This window comes from Gymnoscopelus microlampas (assembly GCF_963454915.1).
Source record: "Gymnoscopelus microlampas genome assembly, chromosome: 13".
Taxonomy (NCBI): domain Eukaryota; kingdom Metazoa; phylum Chordata; class Actinopteri; order Myctophiformes; family Myctophidae; genus Gymnoscopelus; species Gymnoscopelus microlampas.
In genome coordinates this window covers 11,407,887-11,432,512 of record NC_139950.1, presented here as the reverse complement: position 1 = coordinate 11,432,512, position 24,626 = coordinate 11,407,887, and the positions used below count along the sequence as shown (strand labels likewise).

General features: G+C 41.2%; 1 protein-coding gene across 4 annotated transcripts in view; it reads left to right on the top strand.

The window, feature by feature from the left end:
- The window catches only part of kcnma1a (potassium large conductance calcium-activated channel, subfamily M, alpha member 1a), a 268,520-nt gene that overhangs the window by 188,632 nt on the left and 55,262 nt on the right, over positions 1 to 24,626 (top strand). For all 4 annotated transcript variants that reach the window (XM_084075448.1, XM_084075447.1, XM_084075446.1 and 1 more), the window contains exons 10-18: positions 3,941 to 4,051; positions 4,700 to 4,805; positions 5,498 to 5,580; positions 6,247 to 6,316; positions 7,958 to 8,113; positions 9,535 to 9,644; positions 10,443 to 10,514; positions 15,667 to 15,753; positions 16,465 to 16,541. In XM_084075448.1, coding sequence (XP_083931574.1) covers positions 3,941 to 4,051; positions 4,700 to 4,805; positions 5,498 to 5,580; positions 6,247 to 6,316; positions 7,958 to 8,113; positions 9,535 to 9,644; positions 10,443 to 10,514; positions 15,667 to 15,753; positions 16,465 to 16,541 — 872 coding nt within the window. The remainder of the gene's footprint in view (positions 1 to 3,940; positions 4,052 to 4,699; positions 4,806 to 5,497; positions 5,581 to 6,246; positions 6,317 to 7,957; positions 8,114 to 9,534; positions 9,645 to 10,442; positions 10,515 to 15,666; positions 15,754 to 16,464; positions 16,542 to 24,626) is intronic.

Genomic DNA, 24,626 nt, shown 5'->3' with positions numbered 1-24,626 from the left:
ACATTTCTAAAGTTACAATTAAATTACTTTTAAGACCTTTTTAATACCTGTCAAATGAAATTACTGCGTCAAAGGTAATCAACTAGCTGTAATATAAATTTGGCCAAATTGTTAAATATTACCTAAGAAAGAGGCAAAAATTTTGAAAATAGCTGATCTACATGCTCACAACACCTGAGCATGTAGTTCAGCTATTTTCACAATATTGATCTGTGGAACAGAGTCAAACTAAATGTAATGCCTCAACTCCTACAATTCCAAGTGCTTGTCAGGGTTGGGGGTCCCAGTTCAAATATGATTCTTTTTTTTGGGGGGGGGGTCGCGGCCTGAAAAGTTTGAGAACCCCTAGTGTAGGAGGAGAAAATAATCAGAAGATCCTGGACGAGTTGGAACAACGTGAGCTCTCTCACAGGAGTCAAAATGTTATTTTTAGAGTTAGGCTCACAATTAGAGCTTCCGTTCAGGAGTTAGGGGTTGGAGTCGTGCCTGATTTATCCATAGTTGCTTGCCGGTGTCATGCACCGAAAATGGCACCGCTAATTGCATTCGCAAAATCCATCATCTTAAAATGAGGGATGTACTATGTGTAGTAAATACAAAGTGCGTGCGTGCTTGTACGCAAGTGGGGGCTTACAATTATGTTTGTAAGACTCATCCTAACTTTGCGAACCCCAAAGAATCCACATCCCCTCGCCACACGGATCTGTGTGATCTACTGTCTCCTTGGGAGGAGGAGGGGGAGGGTGGAGGCGGTGGGTGGGTGGGTGGCATCGTTGGACTCTGGCAGTAGGAAAACATGACGGATGCTTTTCATCCCCCTGCAATGAGAGACACGTTCTGCCAAGCGTCCGCTGTGCGGCCTGGTTGCCCACACACGCACATCTCAGCTCATCATCAGCCTTGTGAGGCCCAGACCACACGGGGCCTTCGCTCATCTCTGGCCAGTCATGCAGTCAGTGTTGGGACAGTAACAAAGTACATTTCGTTGTTGTCGGGCAGAAAAGCTTGTATCTCCATATTTTGAATTGACGCCCTACTTGATCGTGCTACAGCGTCACTCAAAAGCATCACGAGTTTCACAGCTACAACTTTCACTAGTTGAGTAATAATTGACCAGGAGTATCTATGCTTTGACTCAAATACTGGGCTTGATTGATTCAAATTGATTCAAATCAATATGATTCAAATTCAAAAATGGCACTAGTATAATCAAGTAGGGCGGTAATTTACGAAAAAACACAAAAAGTAAAAATATGGAGATAAGAGGTTTCTGCCCGACGACAACGATATGCCTCCTTTGTCCACCGCTGCATGCCATCATCACAGCCGCTCGAGTCGTTAGATTCTCTTTAAAGGACATCTGTGAAGAGCATTAACCCTTTAAGACCGGGAACGCAGCCGTGTCATTTTAAGATTTCTTTGGCTATATAAAAATAGCAGATATACAAGCTTGTAGATCTGCTATTCTTTTGAAAAATCGTGAAAATGTGTGCAAATCTTTAGTTTGAATATATATATATATACTTTTTAAAGCCAAAGTTTTTGACTCAAATCTTTTTTTTTTCCTAAAGATTATTATTTTATTTTTTTAAAACTTATGTTGCTATATCATAAATGGTTTTCAAACTTTTATCATGTCAAGGACCCCCAAAATAATATATATTTGTCCCATCTAAAAATATTTTGTTCCAGGGACCCCCAGAAGCAAATATTTGAGTTAAAAGTGTATATAAAAGATTTGCACAAATTTTCACGATTTTTCTAAAAATAGCCAAAGAAATCATAAAATGACACGCGTGCGTTCCCTTCCCGGCCTTAAATGGTTAAACCAAGTGGGCCCTGCTCTGCCCGCAGCCACGCTGCCAGCAACGTCTGACCTGCCACCTCACCATGATCCACGTCAGTCGAGGGCCCGACGGTCCCATTCCGTCTGGCGTATAGGACAGGAGAACGTACCGTCGGTGGCGCGGAGCAGGGCTACAGCAACGGTTCTCATCGGATTCTAGATAAAGACTGACGTTTCCTCTGTACTCGCAAACTCAATAATGTGCCATATAAAAACCTCAGACGTTGAGTTGGAAGTTAATGTATTGGCTCGGTCCCCCCCTTACCAGCGTATGAGAACATGTTTTTGGATCAGAAGGTATCTGTTCGAGCGGATCTAGCTCCAGGACTTGAACAATGATCAGAGATGACCAGATTATACGTACAAAAAAAAAAAGAGAAATAAAAAGGAGTAACCTAATAACACAAGAGTCTAACCGCTCCCTCCACAACCCAGGGACTCAAAACTGGAGTGGTTTAATTATCTCCTGGCACATCCTGTTAAGTGGGGGGGGGGGGGGGTGAAGCCATTGTCATTACACAGATTTTCTTACAGGTCTCCGCAGGGTAATTAGGGTGTCCGCCTCACTGTCCACACTAATCCCAGTCAATGTAGACGACTGGCTCTACTGAGTGGATTTGGATTTCTCGTTTCAGGGGGTTTGGCACGGGGGGGTTTTGGTGACATTAAGGGTTTTCACTTTGGGCAGGGGTGGTTCAGCTTACCGCAGTGCAAATGAAGCGGCTAAAGTGTCGTAAATCCCTTTGGATTAGTGTGATTAAGTGACATATCAGGCGATGGGGTGAAGAATGATATCGGCTAAATTCTGGGATTATTATCTGGAAGTCCCCCCCCCACCCTTAATGTGTTCGCCAGCTCTTGTTAAATGATACAACTTGAAATGCACATGGCTTCTAGAGTTCTGGGACACTAAGGAAGCTCATATTTGCAAGAAGTTAGCCCAGTTCCATTGTTGAGACGTTTTAGATTATCGTCTCTGTTGGGTGGAAACCTCATATGTCATAAACAGTTACTTCTCAGGACTCAAATTCAAAAACGTCAAAAGTAGCAGATCGGCAAGCTCGAAACGCGGCGCAAATCGCCGCATTTCGAGCTTGTCGATCTGCTACTTTTGACGTTTTTTAATACTTTTGATACTTTTGTGTGACGCTGTAGTGTGATCAAGTAAGCCGTTAATTAATGAAAAAACACAAAAAGTAAAAGTATGGAGATAGGAGGTTTCTGCCCGACAACAACGATATCCTTAAACCATAATAGCCTTTAGGTCTGTGCGGCATTTTAACAGACAATGATGATCACGTCTGTGGAAAACGCTCCTCATCACAGGAACTTATGTAAACAACGAAGCCCGTCTTGATCTCCACGGCCTAGAAGTGCACGCAGAGGACACGCAGGGACGCGAACCTTAAAGCTCGAACCTCGGTCCAAAATCGAACCGCCTTTCTCTCTCTCTAGCTCCCCTTCCTGCCGTAATCAGCCCTGTGCGGCTGCATCATATTCTGACAGACCCTCGCTCTATGTTGTAACACACTGCTGCATCTCTGCCAGGGAGCCGTCAAAATGGTCTGAGGTCCTATTTACAATTTATGTCAACCACAGGGCCCTCCAAATCACTTTGGAAGCTTTTAGTAACGTCCTGTACCGAACGGCTACGAGCATATTGATGTACATGTCTTTGTCAACATCCATTGGGCTCACAAAAGCCGAGCGGTTTGGCCGAGGGGACAGCTTTTTTATATTGAGAACGGATGACAATCCCCACCACTTGCGGCCTGTCTGATTATATCTTTAGGTTTTCTAAAGTGGTTCAGGGTTGAGTGTTTGATTGCACTTGTCGTGCAGAATTTAACCACTTTCATTTCATAGGGAGGGGGAGGGGGAAAGTATTCACTTTTATGAAGAAGAAAAAATATATTACTCAGTTTCGTGTTTGCTTTGAATGGACGTTTTCTTGACATGTAAATAGATTTTTCACTCTATATCGAGAGTACCATTTTAGAGTGCTTTTGGTATGACTGATTTTCTGTGGGAGGCATGCCAGTGTCTGCAGTGATTTATGTTGCCCGCTCAAGTTGATTCCTTCCCCTCTTCCAGGCACATTGTGGTCTGTGGTCATATTACCCTGGAAAGTGTCTCCAACTTCCTCAAAGACTTCCTACACAAGGACAGGGATGATGTCAATGTAGAAATTGTATTTCTCCATAAGTAAGTTCACTTTTTTCTCTTTCTTGCGCCACGGCGTAGGCTAGCGATGATCTTTACCACATGGGTGCTAAGCGTCCCTATCGTGGGCATGCCCAAATACGTGAACATTCTGGACAAAATTACATTTGAAAAATAGATGAATATTTTGACCAAAAATAGGTGAACATTTGGCTAAGATTTGGCGAGAATTAGGTGAACCTTCTGCTAAAATAACTGATCTACAAGTAGCAGATCTACTTTGCTTCGTGCCACGTTTTGAGCTTTCAGATCTGCTACTTTTTGTGGGTCCACGTGCAATCTCAGAGCATGTTCATTTTAATTATCAATCAATCAATCTACTGTGTTCCGGCTTGGATCAATGGAACTAATATACTTTAAGTTCCTACTCATCCATTTTTTACATTTATTTTTTAAGGGTTTAAAGAAGAAAATACCATGTCTTTTTTTTTTAAATGTTATGATTAAAACCTTTGTGTTTTGCCAATAATTGGGGGGGGGGGGGGGGGGGGGGGGGGCACTTGCAATACCCTCACGACCCACCGGTGGGCGCCTGCTCATAGATTATGAATCACTGCCTGGTATATGCTATCACATTATCAGGCATCTGCTAACCTCCCTCTCTCTCTCTCTCTCTGCTCTTTGCGACAGTATTTCCCCTAATCTTGAGCTGGAAGCCTTATTCAAACGGCACTTTACCCAGGTGGAGTTCTACCAGGGATCTGTTCTCAACCCTCATGATCTGGCCAGAGTGAAGGTACTGTCCCTCATCTCACTGTGGAATGACTATTTACAATGTAGGACTTTAGCAGACGCTCTTTATCCAGAGTGACTTGCAATAAGCAAGGTAAACACGTACATATAGAATGCAGAGAGACAGTGTAGTGCCTCAGTAATCTAGGATCACAGGTAAACCAAGAAACCTGGCATCAGTCTAAACAGTGTAATACATAAATCTGTACATTGAAAACTATACAGAAACTATAGGATGTCAGGTCAACAAATGAACCTGGCTATCTGTCTAAATAACATGCTAACTAAAACATTTGTATAAGACTCCATGGTTGTCAAGGCTAGGTGGAAATAGCCGATCTGCAAGCTCACAGCGCGTCGCATCGCGTTGCGAGCTTACAGTCACTCTTATGACGAACTAGGACATTGAAAAGGTTGAGAACTACTTCCAATAGACACATCCAGATAGATACTGTATATATGCTATCAATTTCACCAGAATGCATTGACCAATAACTATACATTTGATGTAGTGCACTACCAAGTAATGTATATATGCTGCTCTTAAAAAAACAGATGTACGGTGATTTGCCTGAAGTAGTTACGCTTATCCTAGAGTAGCGAGTGTTGATGATATACGGTATGTACGTGTATTAAGTGAGTGATGATATCATGTTTTCTGTCAACTGGTTTCACCTGTTCCCCTTGCCCATGCAGATTGAGAATGCAGATGCCGTTTTAATACTGGCCAATAAATATTGTCCGGATCCCGACTCCGAGGACGCCGCCAACATCATGAGGTACGTGTGTGTGTGTGTGTCTTCTGGAATATGGACGGGTCCGTAATCGTTGTTATCGTTCAGGGGTACTAGGCAACATTGGCACAACAGGGGAGGGGGATCACTGGCACACTGGCATAAGTGTTTATAAAATAATTTTAGAAATGTAGTCAATTGAATTAAGTCACCCCTCACATCTGTATGCAAATTAATGATCAAAATTAGAAAATAAATAAATAAAGGTTGATATGTGTATGTGGACAATCAAGATCTGTTGGAAATATTTTATTTTGATGTGGTGTCATAATTAAACTCATGATATGGCACACTGACTATCAAGAACATAAAAACATGGCACTTCTTGTCAAAAAGGTTGCCGACCCCAATAGTTTATCTACCAGTAATCTTGTAGATCTGCTATTTTTTGGCTAATGTTTCCCCCCAAAATATGGATGCTGGGGTGCAAGTGGGTAACAAAAGTGGCATTTTAAGAGTTTTAAGTATATTTTGATTATGGTTAATCGCAATTATTTTGGCCACAATAATTGTGACATGACATTTTCATGTCATTCCATTCAATCCCTACTCTGGAATTAATGACGATTTATGAGTCAGACGTTTTGGAGTTATTTGACTTTGGCCTACTTTCTCATATGTTTTTGTTGTTGTTTTTGTTTGACTGTTTAGGGTCATCTCAATCAAAAACTATTCTCCAACGATCAGAATCATCACACAGATGCTACAGTATCACAACAAGGTAACACATAGACCAGATCTATATGTTTGAATGTTTGCAAACAAACGGTTATTTCCGGGGTAGAATGTCTATGGACGTCACAATGTAAAATAAAGTATCCAGAACATTAGCTATATGTCTGGTTCGTCAACCTGTGGATATTTAGAACAAAATAATATATTTAGTCATATAGTCAATAACAATATCATAAGTGTCCTGCTCTTCCAGAAATAAGGTTAATGAATAATACACAAGACCAAAAAAAATGAAGACAGGCAATCTCCGTTTTACTTCCCTTATCTGCGTGAAGTAGGTGGCCGCATTTTTAGAAGACCGGAAGCAGTTTGGAGTCTTTTATTTCCAATGGAAGAGTGAACGTGAACACAGCTTCTGAACAATTCTGTTGCCCCATAGACATGGTCACTGAACTAAATATTGGACCCAATCACCACAAGCCACACAATCTTTCCAAGATTTTCATACTAACATTTTTGAGAGAGACAAATCAGGAGAAAATCAACTTTATTATCAACCTTTCTCTGTTCCAGCAACACAGTCTGGCTGGATAGCACCAGTAAACATACTGTAGGACGTTCGTGAGATTTGCCTTCAGACGCCGGCGCCCACTTAGGATACCATTTGTATGATTTGTTTACCATTTCGCCTCTAATGGCTCCAATTAGGATGGTCCATCTTCATATATATAAATACTTTTTTACTCACATATTTATTTGCTTTTCTGCCTTTATTGATATTTATAAGTGGAGATGGACAGGAAACAGGCAGAGAGAGATGGGGAGAGACATGCAGTAAAGATCTACAGGCTACATTAGAGCCTAGGCCAAAATTAACCATATATCTTTGATAATACTGGAGCAGGAGTTGGAGTTATCTACCCGGAAATACATTTTGGTTGTGGTGATGATATGATGATTCGGTCTATATATAAAGCTACAATGTTACTTATTTTATTGATCCAATCATAATAGTAATTTATAACTAGCACATCTGCAGTGGTGGGAGCGAGGAGGTCTCCCTAACTCTTCCATCGAGACATGATGTCGGGTAGGACAACTATGTCAATAAAATGTTTGAAGCTGACCGAATTGGACACTAAACTACTGCCGCCATCTTTATGTTAGTTCTGACATGGTTGTAATGACTTCTCTCTGCCGGGGGAGAGAGAGACAACGGACATTAAACTTGTGGTTGTAGTTTTAAATGGGAACAGATAGCAACGTGTCGAACACCCACCTCGCTTCCCTGTCTCTCTGCACTGTACTGTCTAAATCAGTGGTTCTCAAAGTTCAACTATTTTTTTTGTTGTAAAGACGTAGCTCTACATTTATGGCACTCAACGGTTGAAACAACATAGATATATGTCCTTGGCACTCAATGTGTTAATATAGCATAAAAATCTGTTTAACTACTTTAATCCAATTTATTTTGGATATTCAAAAATAGCCGCTGCTATTTTCAAAATTGTTGGAAATACATTTACATCACAGGGACCTTATGGGGGTCCCTGGCACAAAGTATTTTCAGCTGGGGGTCCGCGACCTAAAACATATCTATCTGTACAATACATTTTGACACATAGAAAACCCTAGCAAAATATGGTCTGTCTCCATGTCTTGTCGTGCTGTGTTCCGTTCTCCACAGGCCCATCTGTTGAACATTCCGAGCTGGAACTGGAGGGAGGGCGATGATGCTATCTGCCTGGCCGAGCTGAAGGCGGGTTTCATCGCCCAGAGCTGCTTGGCCCAGGGCCTGTCCACCATGCTGGCCAACCTCTTCTCCATGCGCTCCTTCATCGAGGTAATGGCTGTGACCTCTTCTCAAGTCCTACCTTTCAACACAGCCATGGCAACACAGCGAAAACCACAGAGCAAATGAATACTAGCACTATGTTTCTGTCAGTGGAGTGATTTATTAAGTTGTCTCTGCAGCTATTCCTCACTTGCAGTGGCCGCGGTAACAAAGTATATTTACTTGAGTAACTTTTTTCTCTTTTCTTTTTTTGATCTGTACCTAACTTGAACATTTTTGGGATAGTTTTATGACTTTTAATCCACTACATTTCAAAGACAAATGTTGTGCTTTTGACTCCATTACATTTCAAGGAAGGCAAAAAGTACATTATGAAGTAACCGCTTAAGCCCTATTTCGAATACAGTGAAAATAGCAGATATCCAGCTCATACAACGCATCGCGCCACTTGAAAAACAAATGAAGATGAACTCAAAATTAAAATGTGCAAGTCAAAACGAAATACAAGTAAACGTGCAGACCTATAATAACCTCGTCTCGTGCTTCTATCCGTCCAGTAGGTCTTTGCTGTCACATGGAATAGTTTTATCTGAGGGGAATAAATTCCGTGGGAAAAAAAACAACCTAAAAGGAGAGGTGTGTGAGTGTTTTGGGGGGTTTGAATGCCACATCGTATTTCACTCTGGCATCTCATATGGAAGCTGTTCAGTGTTTCTGGTACTGAGCGCTGAAGAGGTGCTTGCTCTCTATCAAAGAACTGTTCTCATGTCATAAAGATGATGGATAAGTTTATAATGACCTGATGTGGTGCGATGGAACATCTGCCGGCCACATTGGGTTCTCTGCCGGACACGAACCGAATGAGAAGCCTTTCGGAAGGTTCCTTGAACCTTTATCGCCGCTGCCCGATATTTTTGCGTTCTGTGTGGATGTACGGTACTCATTATACAAACGTTAATTCTCAAGAGAGAGAGAGACACGGTGGCGTCGTAAATGGTGCATTTATATAGCGCCTTTATCCAAGGGGCTTTACAATGATTGTGCATTGCATTCACCCATTCACACACACATTCATACACCGATGGCGGAGGAAACCATGCAAGGCACCAACCTGCTCGTCGGAGGCAATTAGGGGTTCAGTGTCTTACTCAAGGACACTTCGACACTAACTCTGGGGGGTTGCCCGGATAGAAATGGTAACCTAAGCGGCTGTTCTACCTTCTCAGCCACTCCCGCCCCACGGTTAATATAACGCCCCACTTGACCACACTACTGTGTCACACAAAAGTAGAAGTAAAAGTACAGAAAATTGGAAATACTCCAGTAAAGTAAAAAATACCAAAGTGTTTTACTTAAGTACAATACTTGAGTAAATGTACTCGGTTACTTTACACCACTGTATTTCTTTTAAACGGTAATGTGTGCTATCTTTATACCTCTGACATGGCTGCTCTCTTGCTCTCCGTCAGATTGAAGAGGACTCTTGGCAGAAGTATTACTTGGAAGGAGTAGCTAATGAAATGTACACCGAGTATTTGTCCAGTGCCTTTGTGGGCCTCACCTTCCCCACTATTTGTGAGTAAGTATCACTTCCCTCCCCCCAAGCAGCAAGTAACAAAGAAAGTCACAATTCAGGGCTTTTTTTCGTTTTTATTCAGTGGAATTGGGGGAGAGGGGGACACAATAATGGTATACATGGTTAGGGGTTTCACAGCTACTGTTTTTTTTAGTTGACAAGTTTGACCTACTGGTAGTCGACTAGTTGATAACAATAAACAGTAGTTTTGGTAACTGTGAAAATGGTATACGTTCAGGCATTCTACATGCACATCTTCAGTGAAATACTTACCATACAAATGAAGGTTTAGCTGGGGCCTCTCACCTGCTGCTGCTGTGTTCGCTGCCATTTTTTGTTTACTGTACTGACGAATGTTGGGGAGGCATTCTGGATACGTTCCGTTTGTAATATTTGTATTAAAGAAATGTGCTACAAAAATCTAGCTGATATTAGCTTGTTACTTTGTACATAAAACAATGATAAAGAAAAACATATACAGTCTATATCAGAGGTCGGCAACCCTTTTCCTTTTCTTGATAGTCAGTGTGCCATATCAACATTAAGTTTAATTATGACATTTAAGTTTAACCTCTCTCTCTCACACTTATGCCAGTGTGCCAGTTATCACCCTCCCCTGTGCCAATGTTGGCACCCGTTCCTAAGGTTGCCTACCCCTGGTATATATAATGATAATAACTTTATACTAGTCGACTAGTTATAAATTCTAGTTGATGAAACCTCTAGTATACGTATTACGTATGGTCTACTCCACTACAGTTATGTCCATGCTGTCTCTAATACGTGTGTATGTCTTTGCAGGCTTTGCTACGTCAAGTTGAAACTGTTGCTTATCGCCATTGAATACAAGTCATGCGAAACAAGAGAGAGCAGGTTTGTACATTGGCTACATGTGTGTTGTCTTCAGTATCACCAGGTATAACATAACATCGCAAACAGTGCCGTGTCTTAAAAACGGATACATTCATTTAGCTGCCAAAGCCCACCTATGAACATTAATGTACATTGAGAATCAATGTAAACCATGCCTTTTTTTTCAAGTTTAGATTCACTCCAATTCTTGCTAAATTGAAAACTAACTGGTAGTACCCATCGTTTGCTATATCGTTAGAATATACTCTTATTTGGTGACTCTCTAAATAAGCATAAACACGTGGCTGAACAATTAACACTTCATTTATCAACTTGAATATTCATGTCAAGTGTTATCTAGACTCACCCTGTGTCCCTGTTCAGTTTTGTTTGATAACCACCAATTTAACAGAGGCCTCAGTCCTACTGTATCAATCAACGATAACATCAAGCACTATTTTTCAGTAGCCTCAATTTGCCAAATCCCACCCACCCCACTACCCTCACAATGTGTCAAATGCTTTTTATTTGTTTTAGTTTTTTTTTTGTACAGATGAAGTTTCAGCATAAATTGTACAAAATCAAACGACTTCAGACATGCACTGCATAAGCCCTAATCATACTTTGCAGACCTACAAGCTCACAAATCTGCTACCCCCCCCCCATAGCATAATTTAGGCAAAATGCTCAATATTCACCCCATATATAATTCTGAAGTTGCATTCATGCTCACTCACAACTTTTTCCTTAGATATTACCTAGTCTTTTAACATGATTAAGTTTTGTCAGCATAAGCAGCACAGATACCGTTCTGCCCAAAGTAGTTCAGTGTAACGCTACGGTGCAATGCAACACTGCACAAGGCCATGCAACATCTGTTTATACTCATAGAGATGATGATAATCCTGTAGCATTTATCGCTGTTTTTTATGCTTTCGCTGCGATCTTTCAGGGATGATGTTGCTTGCATCTGGAAATTGTATACATATATGTTTTTTCCTCTCTTGAAGATAATAGTGCCAGTATTCTGAGTGCCATTCGATGTAATCATCCCCTTGTCAGAGGGTGATTCGATGGAGGCATTTTGTTAACATTTTGTAAATGCAAGGATCCCCCAACTCCCCCAATGGACATTAAACTAACTTACATATCTTTACCCAGAGTGAACCACCACACAAACAGTACTGCCCTGTGTACTGTTAACTACTACAGTAGTCAGACAAAGTTGAATATTCTCCTTTTCTTCCTTTTATGTCCATAACAACTGTTTAATTTGCGATTTTTTCCCCTTGTTGTTTGCAGAAGCCGAAAGCGGTATGCCGTCTCTACCTTATCTTACTTCCAAAGTTCCACCCAATCTCCATCACTTTAAAAGCCTCTTGCTTGATTTATACTTAGTTGCGTGCCCTGTGTCACGTGCCAAAAAAAGCAGGTCCACAAGCTCACAACAACGCAGCATTGCGACGCGTTGTCGTGAGCTTTGTAGATCGTCTACTTTCGGCGCACGCAACTCGGTATAAATCAGGGCTCTGACTTTAGGGGGTTTCCCCCCAAGTTCATTTTTTCCCGACCGCTATCTCCAAACGGGTCTATTTTTCTAATTATTTTTTTTCCCCCCTTTATGGTGTCCCTTGTGCCTAATGCACTAACTTCTTTGCAGGAAGAGAGAGAGAGGATAGTTTAAATTGGATTCTGTTTGTTGGCGTGCTGTTTTCTCTGTCTCTGTTGTTGTCGTCGGTGTGACAAGGCCAAACATTCACCCTCCTCCTCCGCCATACTGTATCTACCTCCTTTATTGAATGTCTCTGTCTTTTTTTGTCCCGTTACCAGTCCTTCTCTCACTTATTTCTCTCACTTTCAGTTCTTTTTTTCAGTGTTGCTGCTGTTTGTTACCCTCCAACGTCCGCTTTGTCCAGCTTAATGACCTCACTGTCAACGTTTTTATGTCACCATCAGAGCAGTACTTCATGGTAGGGCTGGGGCGACGTGACTTCAATTAACGATCACGATTTATTTCAAACTTTTGCCTCGAGCAGTGGATCAGTCACCAATGTTTTCAGTTTTTTTCGTAAATTAACGTCCTGCTTGATCATACTACAGCGTCACACAAAAGTATCAAAAGTATTTTTGCCGTTTTTGAATTTGAATCCTGAAAAGTAACAGTTTGGGACATACTGTATGAGGTTTCCACCCGACAGAGACGATATAATGTATTTATATTTTTTCCCTGGTTAATTGCCCAGCCCTACATGTTTTTTTTTTTTTCATAGTTTTCGGACCACGATTAGACATGATACAGCACACATTTAACGAACCTCCGATCTAATCTCCGAAATATTAATCCTGTACTATGATCCATTTTTAGATACGGTGGAGATATAAACTCACTGCTGCAGGCAGTGATTATGAGCCGATGGCACCATGTCTCGTTGTTTTTGTCATGACATACATAAACAAGCAGAACCCTCCTTCCTTTAAGTATCGTGTCCTGCAAATTAATTTTTTGACTTGGCTAGCTTTTGACTTGATTCAAAATGAAAATGAATAAGCATAATGTTATAGGCTATACGTTGTTCACAAACGGCTAGACATTTCATTGCATCCTTCCATTGCATCACATCTTCTAAGTGTGCGAGTGTGTGTCCGTGTCACCGTCAGCGTGTCTCCCCTCCATCGCTTTGTGCGTCTCTTGAGTAGATGTTTTGTGAGGTCACTTCCTGTCAGTTTGGTGTTTTTGGGAAACAGTCGAACTGCACAGAAGTTACTGCGACCGTCTGCATCTGCGTATATACATATACACACATCTATCTATCTACACAGTATATATCTGTCCCTCTATACCTGTTCTGTTCCGATGTGGCTATGCCTTTATGTTTGACCTGTGTCTTAATTTTCTCACACTGTCTGGTACAATTGCATGCAGTGGTGGACAAAAGTACTCAAACCTAACCAATACTTGAGTCAAAGTGTAGATACTCCTGGTTCAAAATATTAGAGTTTAACATAATTAAGTATTCTAAAGTAAAACTTACAGGTTACATTTTCTCTTGTAATATCAAGGCACTTCTGTATTGAAAGAAAATTAAAACATTAAAAAATTAATTAAAATTGCAATAATGAAAATGGCAGATGTACAAGCTCACAACACTCACAATGCGTCGCATTGTGAGCTTGTAGATCTGCTGTTCTTTGGCAAATAGATTTGGTGTAGATTGAAAAAACGAAGTGGTCAAAGTGCAGTTCAACTCAAGTCCAGTTCTCTAAGACTACAGGGGGTTGAAGTGGTTATTGTCCACCACTGACTGCCTGCGATGACACTTCTATCACACCAGGTTCTTTGACGCTTGCCTTGTTGCTCAAAATATGAGGTTTTTGGCGCTGCGTGTGTGTGTGTGTGTGTGTGCGTGTGCGCGCGCCTTTCTCTCCATAAGCTGCGTCTGCACCCTCATTGAAACAAATTGCTTTCGCCCCTATACTTCAATCTGGAATAAGATGCACCTGTAAAATCTCAGATTTGGGCAGCAATGTTTGTTTGTTTGTCAGTTTGTCATGGTTTTGATCAGTTCCTTTCATTTATTTTATCTTTAAAAAAAAAAGCATGCCAGGTGTTGATGCTTGTTTTCTACTCTGGGGGCCATTCAATCTGTATGAGAGTTTAGTTTAACATTTTATTTCTTGCAATAATAATATCTCTTTTAAAGAAATGTCCGTCTGTGCTCAACTGGAACAATTTGATCATAGCCTGATAATGGATTCAATTGCTCCCTAACAATTTTTGGTTCATTCTAACTTTATTATTTATTTTTGTTTGAGCCCAGAGGAAAGAAATGGTATGTGTTCGTATTGATTGTATTTGATTGTCTTTCATCTGGGCTCCAATAGGTTTAGGTGGTGTGACTCTCAAAAGTGTGTAGGTTCAGTGTTTTTGGGTTTCAGTTAACAGTGTGTGTCTGTATAATGTGTGTTTATTGTCTAATCTTTATCTCAGTCTAATTAATGGGGAATGATACAGCCAGTCCCTTTAATTAAAGTTAAATTAAATGAAATGAAAGATAATCTGTTTATCTAAATAAATCTTTCACCCACTGTAATTGAGAGAGAATTGACTAAATCCAGGGATATGCATTAATATGTGAGGCTATTTTGTATGTATCGGTCAAAAGTCAGTTTAGGCCACTTGAATATTTTGAATAGTAATGTTCAGCCTTTGAGACACAGACATAAATGGTGCCATGTTATAATGAGCATTACCGAGGACCAGTTATACGAAGATAAGGTTGAAAATGGGTGAAGTGGCCCTTTAATCATTACTTGCAGGAAGTTGTAGCACAGCAGAGCAATGCCCTGTTCATAACTAAACCAAAGCAAACCAAACCAAGGGCTGTTCGTTCCCTTGCATTCCACTGTCAATACTAATTCTGGTAACAACATTAACACACTGCACTGCTAACGTCTCTTAAGTGGACGCCACATTTTGTTGGACTAGAGGGCTGCATCTGAATGCTGAGAATGAAAGCACTAACATGGCCAACAATTTTAATTCTTTCTTCCCCCGTCCTCCCCATCGTCAACCTTCTGTAAAGAAAATAATTAAAATCGACCGACTGTCATAGTTTTTTTTATTGTAAAATGGGGTAGTCAGCTGCAATATGCAAAAATCTCAGTAAAACATTGAAAAGAGCTTGTAGATTATAAAAACATTACAGTTGTCAGTCTTTATTATTGTACTTTGATAGATTTTCACTTGTTTACTCCTGCAAAGTTGGTCAGAGCTGTGTAGGGAGATCAAAGAGAGAGAACTCCATGCTTGAATATCACCTTATTAAGTACACCTGGCAGGATTTTAAATAGACACCATCTATTTTACATTAATGCCACTTATATGCTAACAAATCCATATGAGAATTAAATAAATGCATAGATAAATAAATTAAACAATAGGAAGAAAAAAAATTAAAACAAATGAATCAGTAGACCAGGTGCGATCTATATTATCGCCAGTGCCTGTGAATCAAAGCCAGTGCCAGGTCTGATTCTATAAAGCCCCCCTTTTTCAGAAGTGTGTGTGTGTACCATTCCTCTTTGATTAGCGCGTGGTGGTGTTGTGTTGTTGCACTGTGCCTTGCTCGGAGGTTCATGGGCGCGCCGTGTCTCATCTCTCTCGACTCCACAGCATCCTCATCAACCCGGGAAACAACGTCAAGATGCAGGAGGGAACTCTAGGATTCTTTATCGCCAGTGACGCCAAAGAAGTAAAGAGGTAAAAAAAATACTTTGGCATCACAGCTAATGCGGCGGTTCTCAACCTTTTTTTTGGATCAACTTACTTAAAGGATCAAGGGCACCACTTGGAGAATCTCTAAAGCGTCCGCAGCCCGCCCATCTGACCGCTTAGAGGTCAGATTGGTGGTTTGTGTGCATTTTTAAGAGCATGTTTATTTTAATGATCAATATGATTGTGTTCCGGCTTGGGCCAATGGAACCAATGTAGTATACTTTTTTGCCAAGGTTTTAAAGAACAAATGTCTTTTGACCTTCAGGTCAAAATTCGAACCAGAAACAGGATCGTGTCCAAGCTCATATGGCTCTAGTCTGGTAAGCCCTCCCGGTCGCGGAATTTAATAACATTTTCATTCTGAAAGAAAATGAAATTGAATTCCGCGACCGGGAGGGTTTACCAGGCTAATATGTCTCACCTAGACACAGGATCTAAATGTCTCAATAGTAGAGCAGGGAGACCAAATACAACCACCCCAGTTGTTGTTGTTTGATTCTAAAGTCATTTTGTATTAACATACTCTGCCATACGGATTGGACAAAATAAAACAACAAACAAACAAACAAATGCATACATAATACAGCTTTAAGTCATTGCTGGAGTGGTCATGCAACGACTAAAAAAATCTGTGTGGTGGGCATGGTTTTAACGTGTGGCGGAGACGTTTAAACTTCTACGCTGTTTCTCCTCTAGAGCATTTTTCTACTGCAAAGCGTGTCACGACGACATCACAGACCCCAAACGGATCAAAAAGTGTGGCTGCAAACGACGTGAGTACCTTCACGCTCTCATGCCTTCACACCCCCCCATACCCCCCCCCCCCTCAAAGACCCCCCCAATCCCCCACAAACACCCACCCTCTGTCTGTTTCATTATACTGTACTTGAGGTTCTCTTAGGATGCTATTTTATACCTGTGCATTGTGGTTTAGAACAATTAAAGGTGTATTTAATAACTATTACACCGTAAATAAGGGTCACCATTTAAAATGCCATAACCTCCATCTTGTGGTATGATCAACAATCAAAGTGATCTTGTTTTCCCAGTCAATCTAGAGGTGTTTTCCTATATTGCTGTTTCTGTATCTTGTTTTTTTTATTATTTATTTTTATTTCTATCATATCACCACTTCAATTACAGTTTGTAAACATAGAATTGTTCTGCGTAGAGAAATACCATAACAGTATCAAAACTGTTGACACAATGTGAGAGTGAGAAAGAAGAGACAAATACAATAATTGCATTGATGGAAGCCTGTATGGAAAAATGAACAAGCAGTAAAATCAACAACTGTCGTCGAGTATTCAATCAATCAATCCATGACAGTCAACATGAACTCATAGGAAGGCCATAGCTGACTGGGACTAAACGGGACTAAATTATTATTATTAGTACTAGTAGTACACAGATGTCCCATTAATATTTCAGACATCGTTGCTGTCGGGCAGAAACCCCCTATAGGAGGACATTGTGGGCACCTCAATGTTAAATTGGCTGGTAATAAGTATACATGATTTGTTCGTTACATCAGATTATCCAACCTAAATTTACCCTTTCAACTTCTTGTTTATGCCCAAAATGACTGGCTAGACACAGGTTTGTAGCAATTGGAAGCAATTGTTAAAATATTACGGATTAAATGTATATATTTTTTTTAAATACAATAAAAAAAATATGATATGTTTTTGGCCCCCTGTTTATACAATGAATCTAAATAAACATTTTCAGGGGCCGTTCACAGTCTTGTTTGACTGTATTTTGCTCTCTTACTCTCATGGTGTCTCAGGGTCACAGGGTTAGACATGACATTGTTTTATCCTGTTGTAGTATTTTATTTATATTTTAACACCAACATAAGAGTTACATTTAGCGAGAAGACTGTTCCATTACTGTAATGGAAGTTTGTCCTACTGTTATGTTCTCTTCTCCTTTCTTTTATTATTATTATTGTTATTATTATTATATATTTTGTATGTTTATTTACAATCATTGACACACTTTTGATGTATTTCCTCCCCTTTGCTGCCGTTGGAAAACGCCACTTTATTTTAACCGCTCACTGGTAGTGATGTATTGTGAGTAAAAAAAAAAGAAAAAGAAAACGGGTTCCTATTAACCCCAGAGTGCAGTGCAAGTGTTTTTTGTTTCCTTTTTGATTCCTCCTCCTCAGCCAATAGTTTTATACTGTATCTATGTTGCATGTTTACCAGTGTAGCTTCTGCATCCCTCTACCCCTGCCTCTCATCTTGAACACTTGTTCTCAGAACCAGAACAAAGCCCAAAACACAGCAGAATCCAAACTTACATCCAGCTTTGAGCCTTTTTTCCTTCCATTATTGGCCCAGTCAGCTGATGTTCTGAGTTGTTGGATGTGACAAGAAACTAGAGTGTGACTTTAACCACTTAAACCCTATATTTGACCGGAGTCCGCCGGGGCTCCATGCTAGTGTCTTTTCTGTTTTCTGTTGTTGCGGAAAGCTTTCGCTGAAAATAGCAGATCGTCAAGCTCTGAGCTTGTTGATCTGCTAATAGGCTCTATGCACAGCAGCCATATTATCACTTCCTTCACAGGTGTTACCAAAGAATCATACTAATGAAGGCTCTGTTCCATTTAATGTAGCACAGTGGTTCTCAGATTTTTCCACAACCCCCATAACTCTGAGAGTATACAAATGGAACCAAATGGACCCGTAAGGGTCCATTTGGTTCCATTTGTACACTCAGAGTTACACACCCGTAAGGGGCCATTTGGAACCCCCTGAAGGAACCATGAGGGTCCCTGGACCCACATTTTTATCCCACTGGTGCAGCAGAGTGTTTCCAGTGAGCCAACATGCAACGATATCAGCACCCTGACTCTGTTTGACCAGAATGGAACAGAGCCTTCATTAGTATCATTGGTAACATGTCTTCACAATATGGCTGCTGTGCATAGAGCCTATTTCAGCGAAAGCTTTCCCCACAATACGGATGCTGGGGTTTAAGTGGTTAATCGGATGAAAAGCCTACCAACCCAACAGACTTTCCCTAACAGTTTGGTCATTAACAGTGGTGGACAGTAACTAACTACTGTAAGTACATTTACTTGAGTAATTATTGTCCTCAAGTGCATCCTTTGGGTATCTGTACAGTACTTTACTTGAGTGTTTTGTATTTGTGGATACTTATCACTTTCACTCCACCACATTTCAAAGACAAAATATTGTACTGTACTTTTGACTCAACAACACATTCTATGAAAGGATAAAGTACCATTAGGAATTAAGCCCTATTTCAAATATAGTGAAAACTGAATATAGCAGATCTACAAGATCTGCTATTTTCACTATTATGTATGTATAATATATACAAAAAAAAAAGTTTTTCTCCTTTCCTGAACAATGGGCACCAGCGAGATCACTGTCCTCCAGTCAAAAATGGTCACATATATATATTTTTTCCCTACAAAATCTGAATTGTTTGAATACTTCAGTTAAAAGCATGTACTTTTTAACTCAAGTACAAATTGGACTGAGCAACCTTGTAGCAGAGTAATATTTGACCAGGAGTATAGGTCTGTACCTTGACTCAAGTAGGTTACATAACTTGTCCAGCACTGGTCATTGAACCAAGCTGATACTTTGGTATTGAAAAATGCAGTCTGTCTTATGTCATTAGCGCTTGTCCAAACCCCTGTCCTGTTGTCACACTCCTGGGGAAAGTAGAAGAGCTGTGGTGAAAAGATATTGATATTTTTGCTAACATTACTCATACATTTAGGGGGGGATCCAAGAAGAGAAAGGGAGGGGGAAGACCAGAACCTCTGAGATTTAGATTGATCTACTCTGTGTCAAAGGAGGTTTTGCACGCCGCTGTATTTTCAGAGAGCAGAAAGTGTTCTTGTGGGAAGTTCTCAAAAATGTTCTGTTTTAATGAGCTAGATTGCCAAAACGGAATCAAAACAATCTGGTCCCCCCCGTCACACACACACACACACACACACACACACACACACACACACACACACACACACACACACACACACACACACACACACACACACACACACACACACACACACACACACACTCTCACTGTGATCTCTCCGCCCTCTCCTACAAAACACTGGGGCCTCGGCCAATTCCAGTTTAGGTTCCAGAGATCATCAGTGCCTTTCAGAATTGAAATGTCATCACCCCCAGCCCTGTGCATTTCAATTCTAGACAGTTGTCGGGCCCTATTTTTTTTTATTTATATTTTTTTAACTCACTAGAGAAAGGTTTTTGCATACTATTAGCTGCCATAGCATTACATTGCCACTAGATGGTGGTACCATGCCAGAGTTGTGTCTGTAGATACTGATAATCATGTCCTCTGTCACCTATTCAGCAAGAATGCAATGACACGTGTGTGAATGTGTATGTGTGTACTGTGTCTTCACGTTTCAACAAAACAATATGATTCTACATGATTCAGAGATTTGTATATGTATTTTTTCATCGTACGTGTTTGAGGTTTGGTAAGGAATGTGCGTCCACACACAAATCCTGTCTTTGAGAGGAAAACAGCCTTTGTGTTGTGCATTCTTTTAAACCATGTGTTGCGATAAGGTACCAGGTGTTTTCGACTGATTCTTGTGGTAGGTTTTGTGTTCCAGTTCGGTACTGGGGAACATCATTTCCTTGCACTCCTGCTGAATAGGTTAGATTGTAATTTTGGGAGGACCCACTGGAGCGGTGCGCTGTTTGGGACATGCTTCTAATTCAACATGGTGCCTTGATTCTGATGCTGTGCCTTCTGTTTCAGTATGCTGTAGTACCCTGGTAGAGTGTAGTCGTACTTGGCAACTGACAAAACCGACGCCAAGGTTATTATAGTTTTGATTGTCGTCTTTTAGTTTGTGTTGACTTCATGTTTTCAATTTCAATTTAGTTTGAATTCGTTTTTAAAGCGGCTTTTGCTAGTTTAGTTACTTTTTTATTTTGTGAAAAGGCTTAATTTTAGTTAACTTTTTAGTAGTTTTAGTTTTTTAGTTTTTTTACCGATATGGATAAGTCAGGGACGAGATTCAAAACGTAAAAAAAAGTGCACATAGATCAGCTATTTTCTTTATTTCTAAAGACGAATTTTGGACACTGACAAAGACTAAATAGAAGGACATTTTTTCTCTAGGATTTTACTTCGTTTTGCAAACAGTTTCAGTTATCGTAATTTTTTTTGTTGTAAAGCTTCGTTTTTATTTTCATTACAGTTAACTATTTTGTTTCTCAACGCTATTATCGTTATTGTATTGATAGTTGAACTATAATAGCCCTGACCCAGGCAGGCAGTTAATCAGAGCAGCAGTCATGTTGAATCCTCCTTGAAGAATGTCCCGAAATGGACACGCTCAGAGTGAGCGCTCGTGACCTCATGAGTCAAACGCATTGTGGGTCGTGTGTCTTGTGTTGTCCATCGCTCTCCCCTCCCATAACGCATCAATAGCCCACATAATGACATACTGTGTTATCCAAACATCCAGCCCCGAAACATTGGTTAATGGATTTAAGCATGAAATGATAGCCTTGCCGCTTCCCAAAAGGTTCATGTATGTTTTGTAAACAGTTATAAAACCTCCCCTAGTTGCTAAGACCAAAGCCGCCTTCCTCCGCATGCTTATTAAATGCTATAATAAGGCAGTTATGCATGCATAAGGAAACGACAGTCCCTGATGCCCCCAGCTCATGACCTCATACTCTGCGCTTCACATTCTCTCCTCGGCCAGAAAAGGAAATGTAACATCTTAACAACTCCGACAGTAAAAGGTAATGATACTGTCCTAAAAGGGAGGAAAAAAAGGTGTCTTGTGTGAGAGTGCCAGCCAGACAGAGTTAGTCTGGTGTCATTTTGCACCCTGGCACTATACGAGAATGGGGACCCAGGGACTGTTTCTGCCCAGTGTAACAGCAAGCTAGAGATGTTGTTCTGGGAACCTTTCACCCCCTGCTCCCCTCGCTCGCGCACACACACACACACACACACACACACACACACACACACACACACACACACACACACACACACACACACACACACACACACACACACACACACACACACACACGCACACACACGCACGCACACGCACACTCGAACTCTTACACAATCTAATACTGTCACTTGAGCAAGTCCTATTTGCCACCGTTTGCATGCCAGCCTGTTAAAAGGACGGCTGGATCAAAGTATCACCCACTATGAAACCAGACACAATTGGCTGGCCTGGGTGTGGCTGTGATTGTGTCCTTTTGTTTAGGAAAATAAGCCAAATAGATGCATATCAGGCTTAGCGGACACATTTTCCAAAAACAACTGCCACAAACGGGTATAATCTGTGCCCCCCACCACACACACACACACACACACACACGCATGCATGCATGCATTAATACTACATGCTATGCATGCACTGCACGTGAATGCAGTTAATCCTTGGGGGAGCGGGACTTGTGAAAACTGCCGTTCTCAGCCCCAGCATGTCCCCTATAGCCTGTAGAATAGTGTGATCCAATGGACGGGGCCGCTAGTCCAGCACTGGTGCATGATGGGGGATATACAGGTACGTGGATCAGTCCTTTGCCCCAAAAGGGGCGGGGGACAGAATGTACTGTATGTTTATGATGATTTGCTGCTGAAGACATTGCTCTGTCATGCCTCTATTCCCTGAATGCCCCCCCCCCCCCCCCCCCCCACACAATACCCTCTCCCCCCCCCTACCCACCTATCCCCCCACTGTCATATTTCTGCCTTTTTGACTTTGTTATGGCATAAACGACCTTTGGCACACACACAGTCTGACCTCTCGAGACCATGTCCGGAGTTTTAAACTCTGATGTACCCTGTGCACAAGACAACCAAGATCACCTTGAACCTCGAAAACACTGACGATTTACAGTTAATTTGTAATTAAAATGACGGCGTGCAATCTCATAGTACGGCGTCTGAGCGGAAGCTTTGCCAATAAGCAGAGCCTCAAGCGGAGCAGTGGTTCTCAATAGTGGCGTTTGAATAGCCAAAGTGTAAAATAATGCTTTTTAGCTCCAATCAAAAAGTGACTCAGATGCGTTCCAGGTCATAATGGGTTAAAAAAGACGTTTTGAGAACCACTGTTGTAGCGTGTTGTGTTTTCTACATTGTACTGGTCTCTTGATGGTCAGGTGTGTGCGTGCAGGATGCTATATAGGTCTTGCACATCAGCCCCGATTCAGCCCTGACCCTGCTGGGTATGGTTTACTGTATATAGGAACCTTTCTGACCGAGTCCCGAGGCCCTCACTCACTCACTCAGCATATACGTTAAACCAGTGTCTCTCAAAGGCCCCCCATTGCTGTGTGTACAATTTGACCTGAATAGAGCTAGTTTGGTTCCATTGTTTTTATACTCTCAGAGTTACAGACCCCCTCAGGGAACCCTGAGGGTCCCTGGACCCCCACTTCGAGAGTAGTATAATGTTAAAACTACTTAAACCCGGGCCTATATACTTTGTTGACTGGGGTCCCCCGGGGGTCTGCACTTTTCCCCCTCTACACCAAAATGTCTTCACCGGTAAAAGCCAATCTATATAATCTCACGCAATGCGTCACGTTGGCAGCTTGTAGATCTGCTACCTGGTATTTTGTGCCAGGGACCCCCATACAAGCTTGTAAAGCTTGTCGTAAAAAAAAAAAAATATATATATATATATATATATATATATATATCTATTCCACACTTTTCAGAACATTTTGAGATTCTTTTGAAAAATAGCACAACTACACCAGCTCACAATGCATCACATTGTGAGCCTCTACATCGGTTCTTTTCAAATAGCCGATAAGTCATTTTGCTGGGGAACCCCCTCAAGGACCCTTGGGGGGGGGGTCCCTGGACGTGCACTCTGAGGAGCGGAGGGCACAGCCGCAGCTATCAGAAAGGTCCCGTAAAGTAAAACAATCCAGCCAGGGTACCGAATCGGGACGAGGGGGCCTCCTTCGCACTTTGATGAATGAAGTTACCTTTCCTTCCCCCCCACTATCACCCCTCCCTCCCCCTTGGATGACGATTTCTCCTTTTGCCATTATAACCTGCTGCTTTTCCTCCTCTCCTCTCATCCCAAAAAAACATGACTGTAGCCAGGATGTCCGTCTACAAACGAATGAAACTGGCATGTTGTTTTGATTGCGGCCGTTCAGAGCGAGACTGCTCATGCATGTCAGGCAGTGTACATAGTAACATGGACACCCTTCAGAGGGCCTACCCCCTTTCCTCTGTCTCGGTTCATGATTGCGCGACCACTTTACGTGCCTGTAAGTGCCGACCGCCCCCAACACCATGCTGTTACATGTCTGTCTGTGCTGTCTGTGAGTTGCTCTCCAAGGTTATCATAGTTTTTTTTCTTCTTTTTTTTCGTTGCTGTCGTCGGGCAGAAACCTCATCTCCATTATTCTAACTTTTTGTGATTTTTTTTTTCATAAATTAACGGCCCTACTCGATCATGCTATAGCGACACACAAAAAGCGTCAACAGTAGCAGATCCACAAGCTCAAAACGCGTCACTTTGCGCCGCGTTTGAGCTTGTCGATCTGCTACTTTTGCTGTTTTTGAATTTGTTTTTTTATTTACCGGTATAACTTTTTTCATTTTTGACTTTTTGTTTTCAATTTCAGCGTAGTTTTGATTTTTGTTTAAGGCTTATTTCTGCAGTATTTATTTTTCATTAGTTTTAGTTTATTTTTTATTGTTTTAATATGTGGTATTTGCCAGGGGTGAGATTCATCAAGTTCATCTCAGAAAAATAGCGAAGATAGCCGATCTACAAGCTTACAACGTGTCGCAATGCAAAGCGTTGTGAGATTGTACAT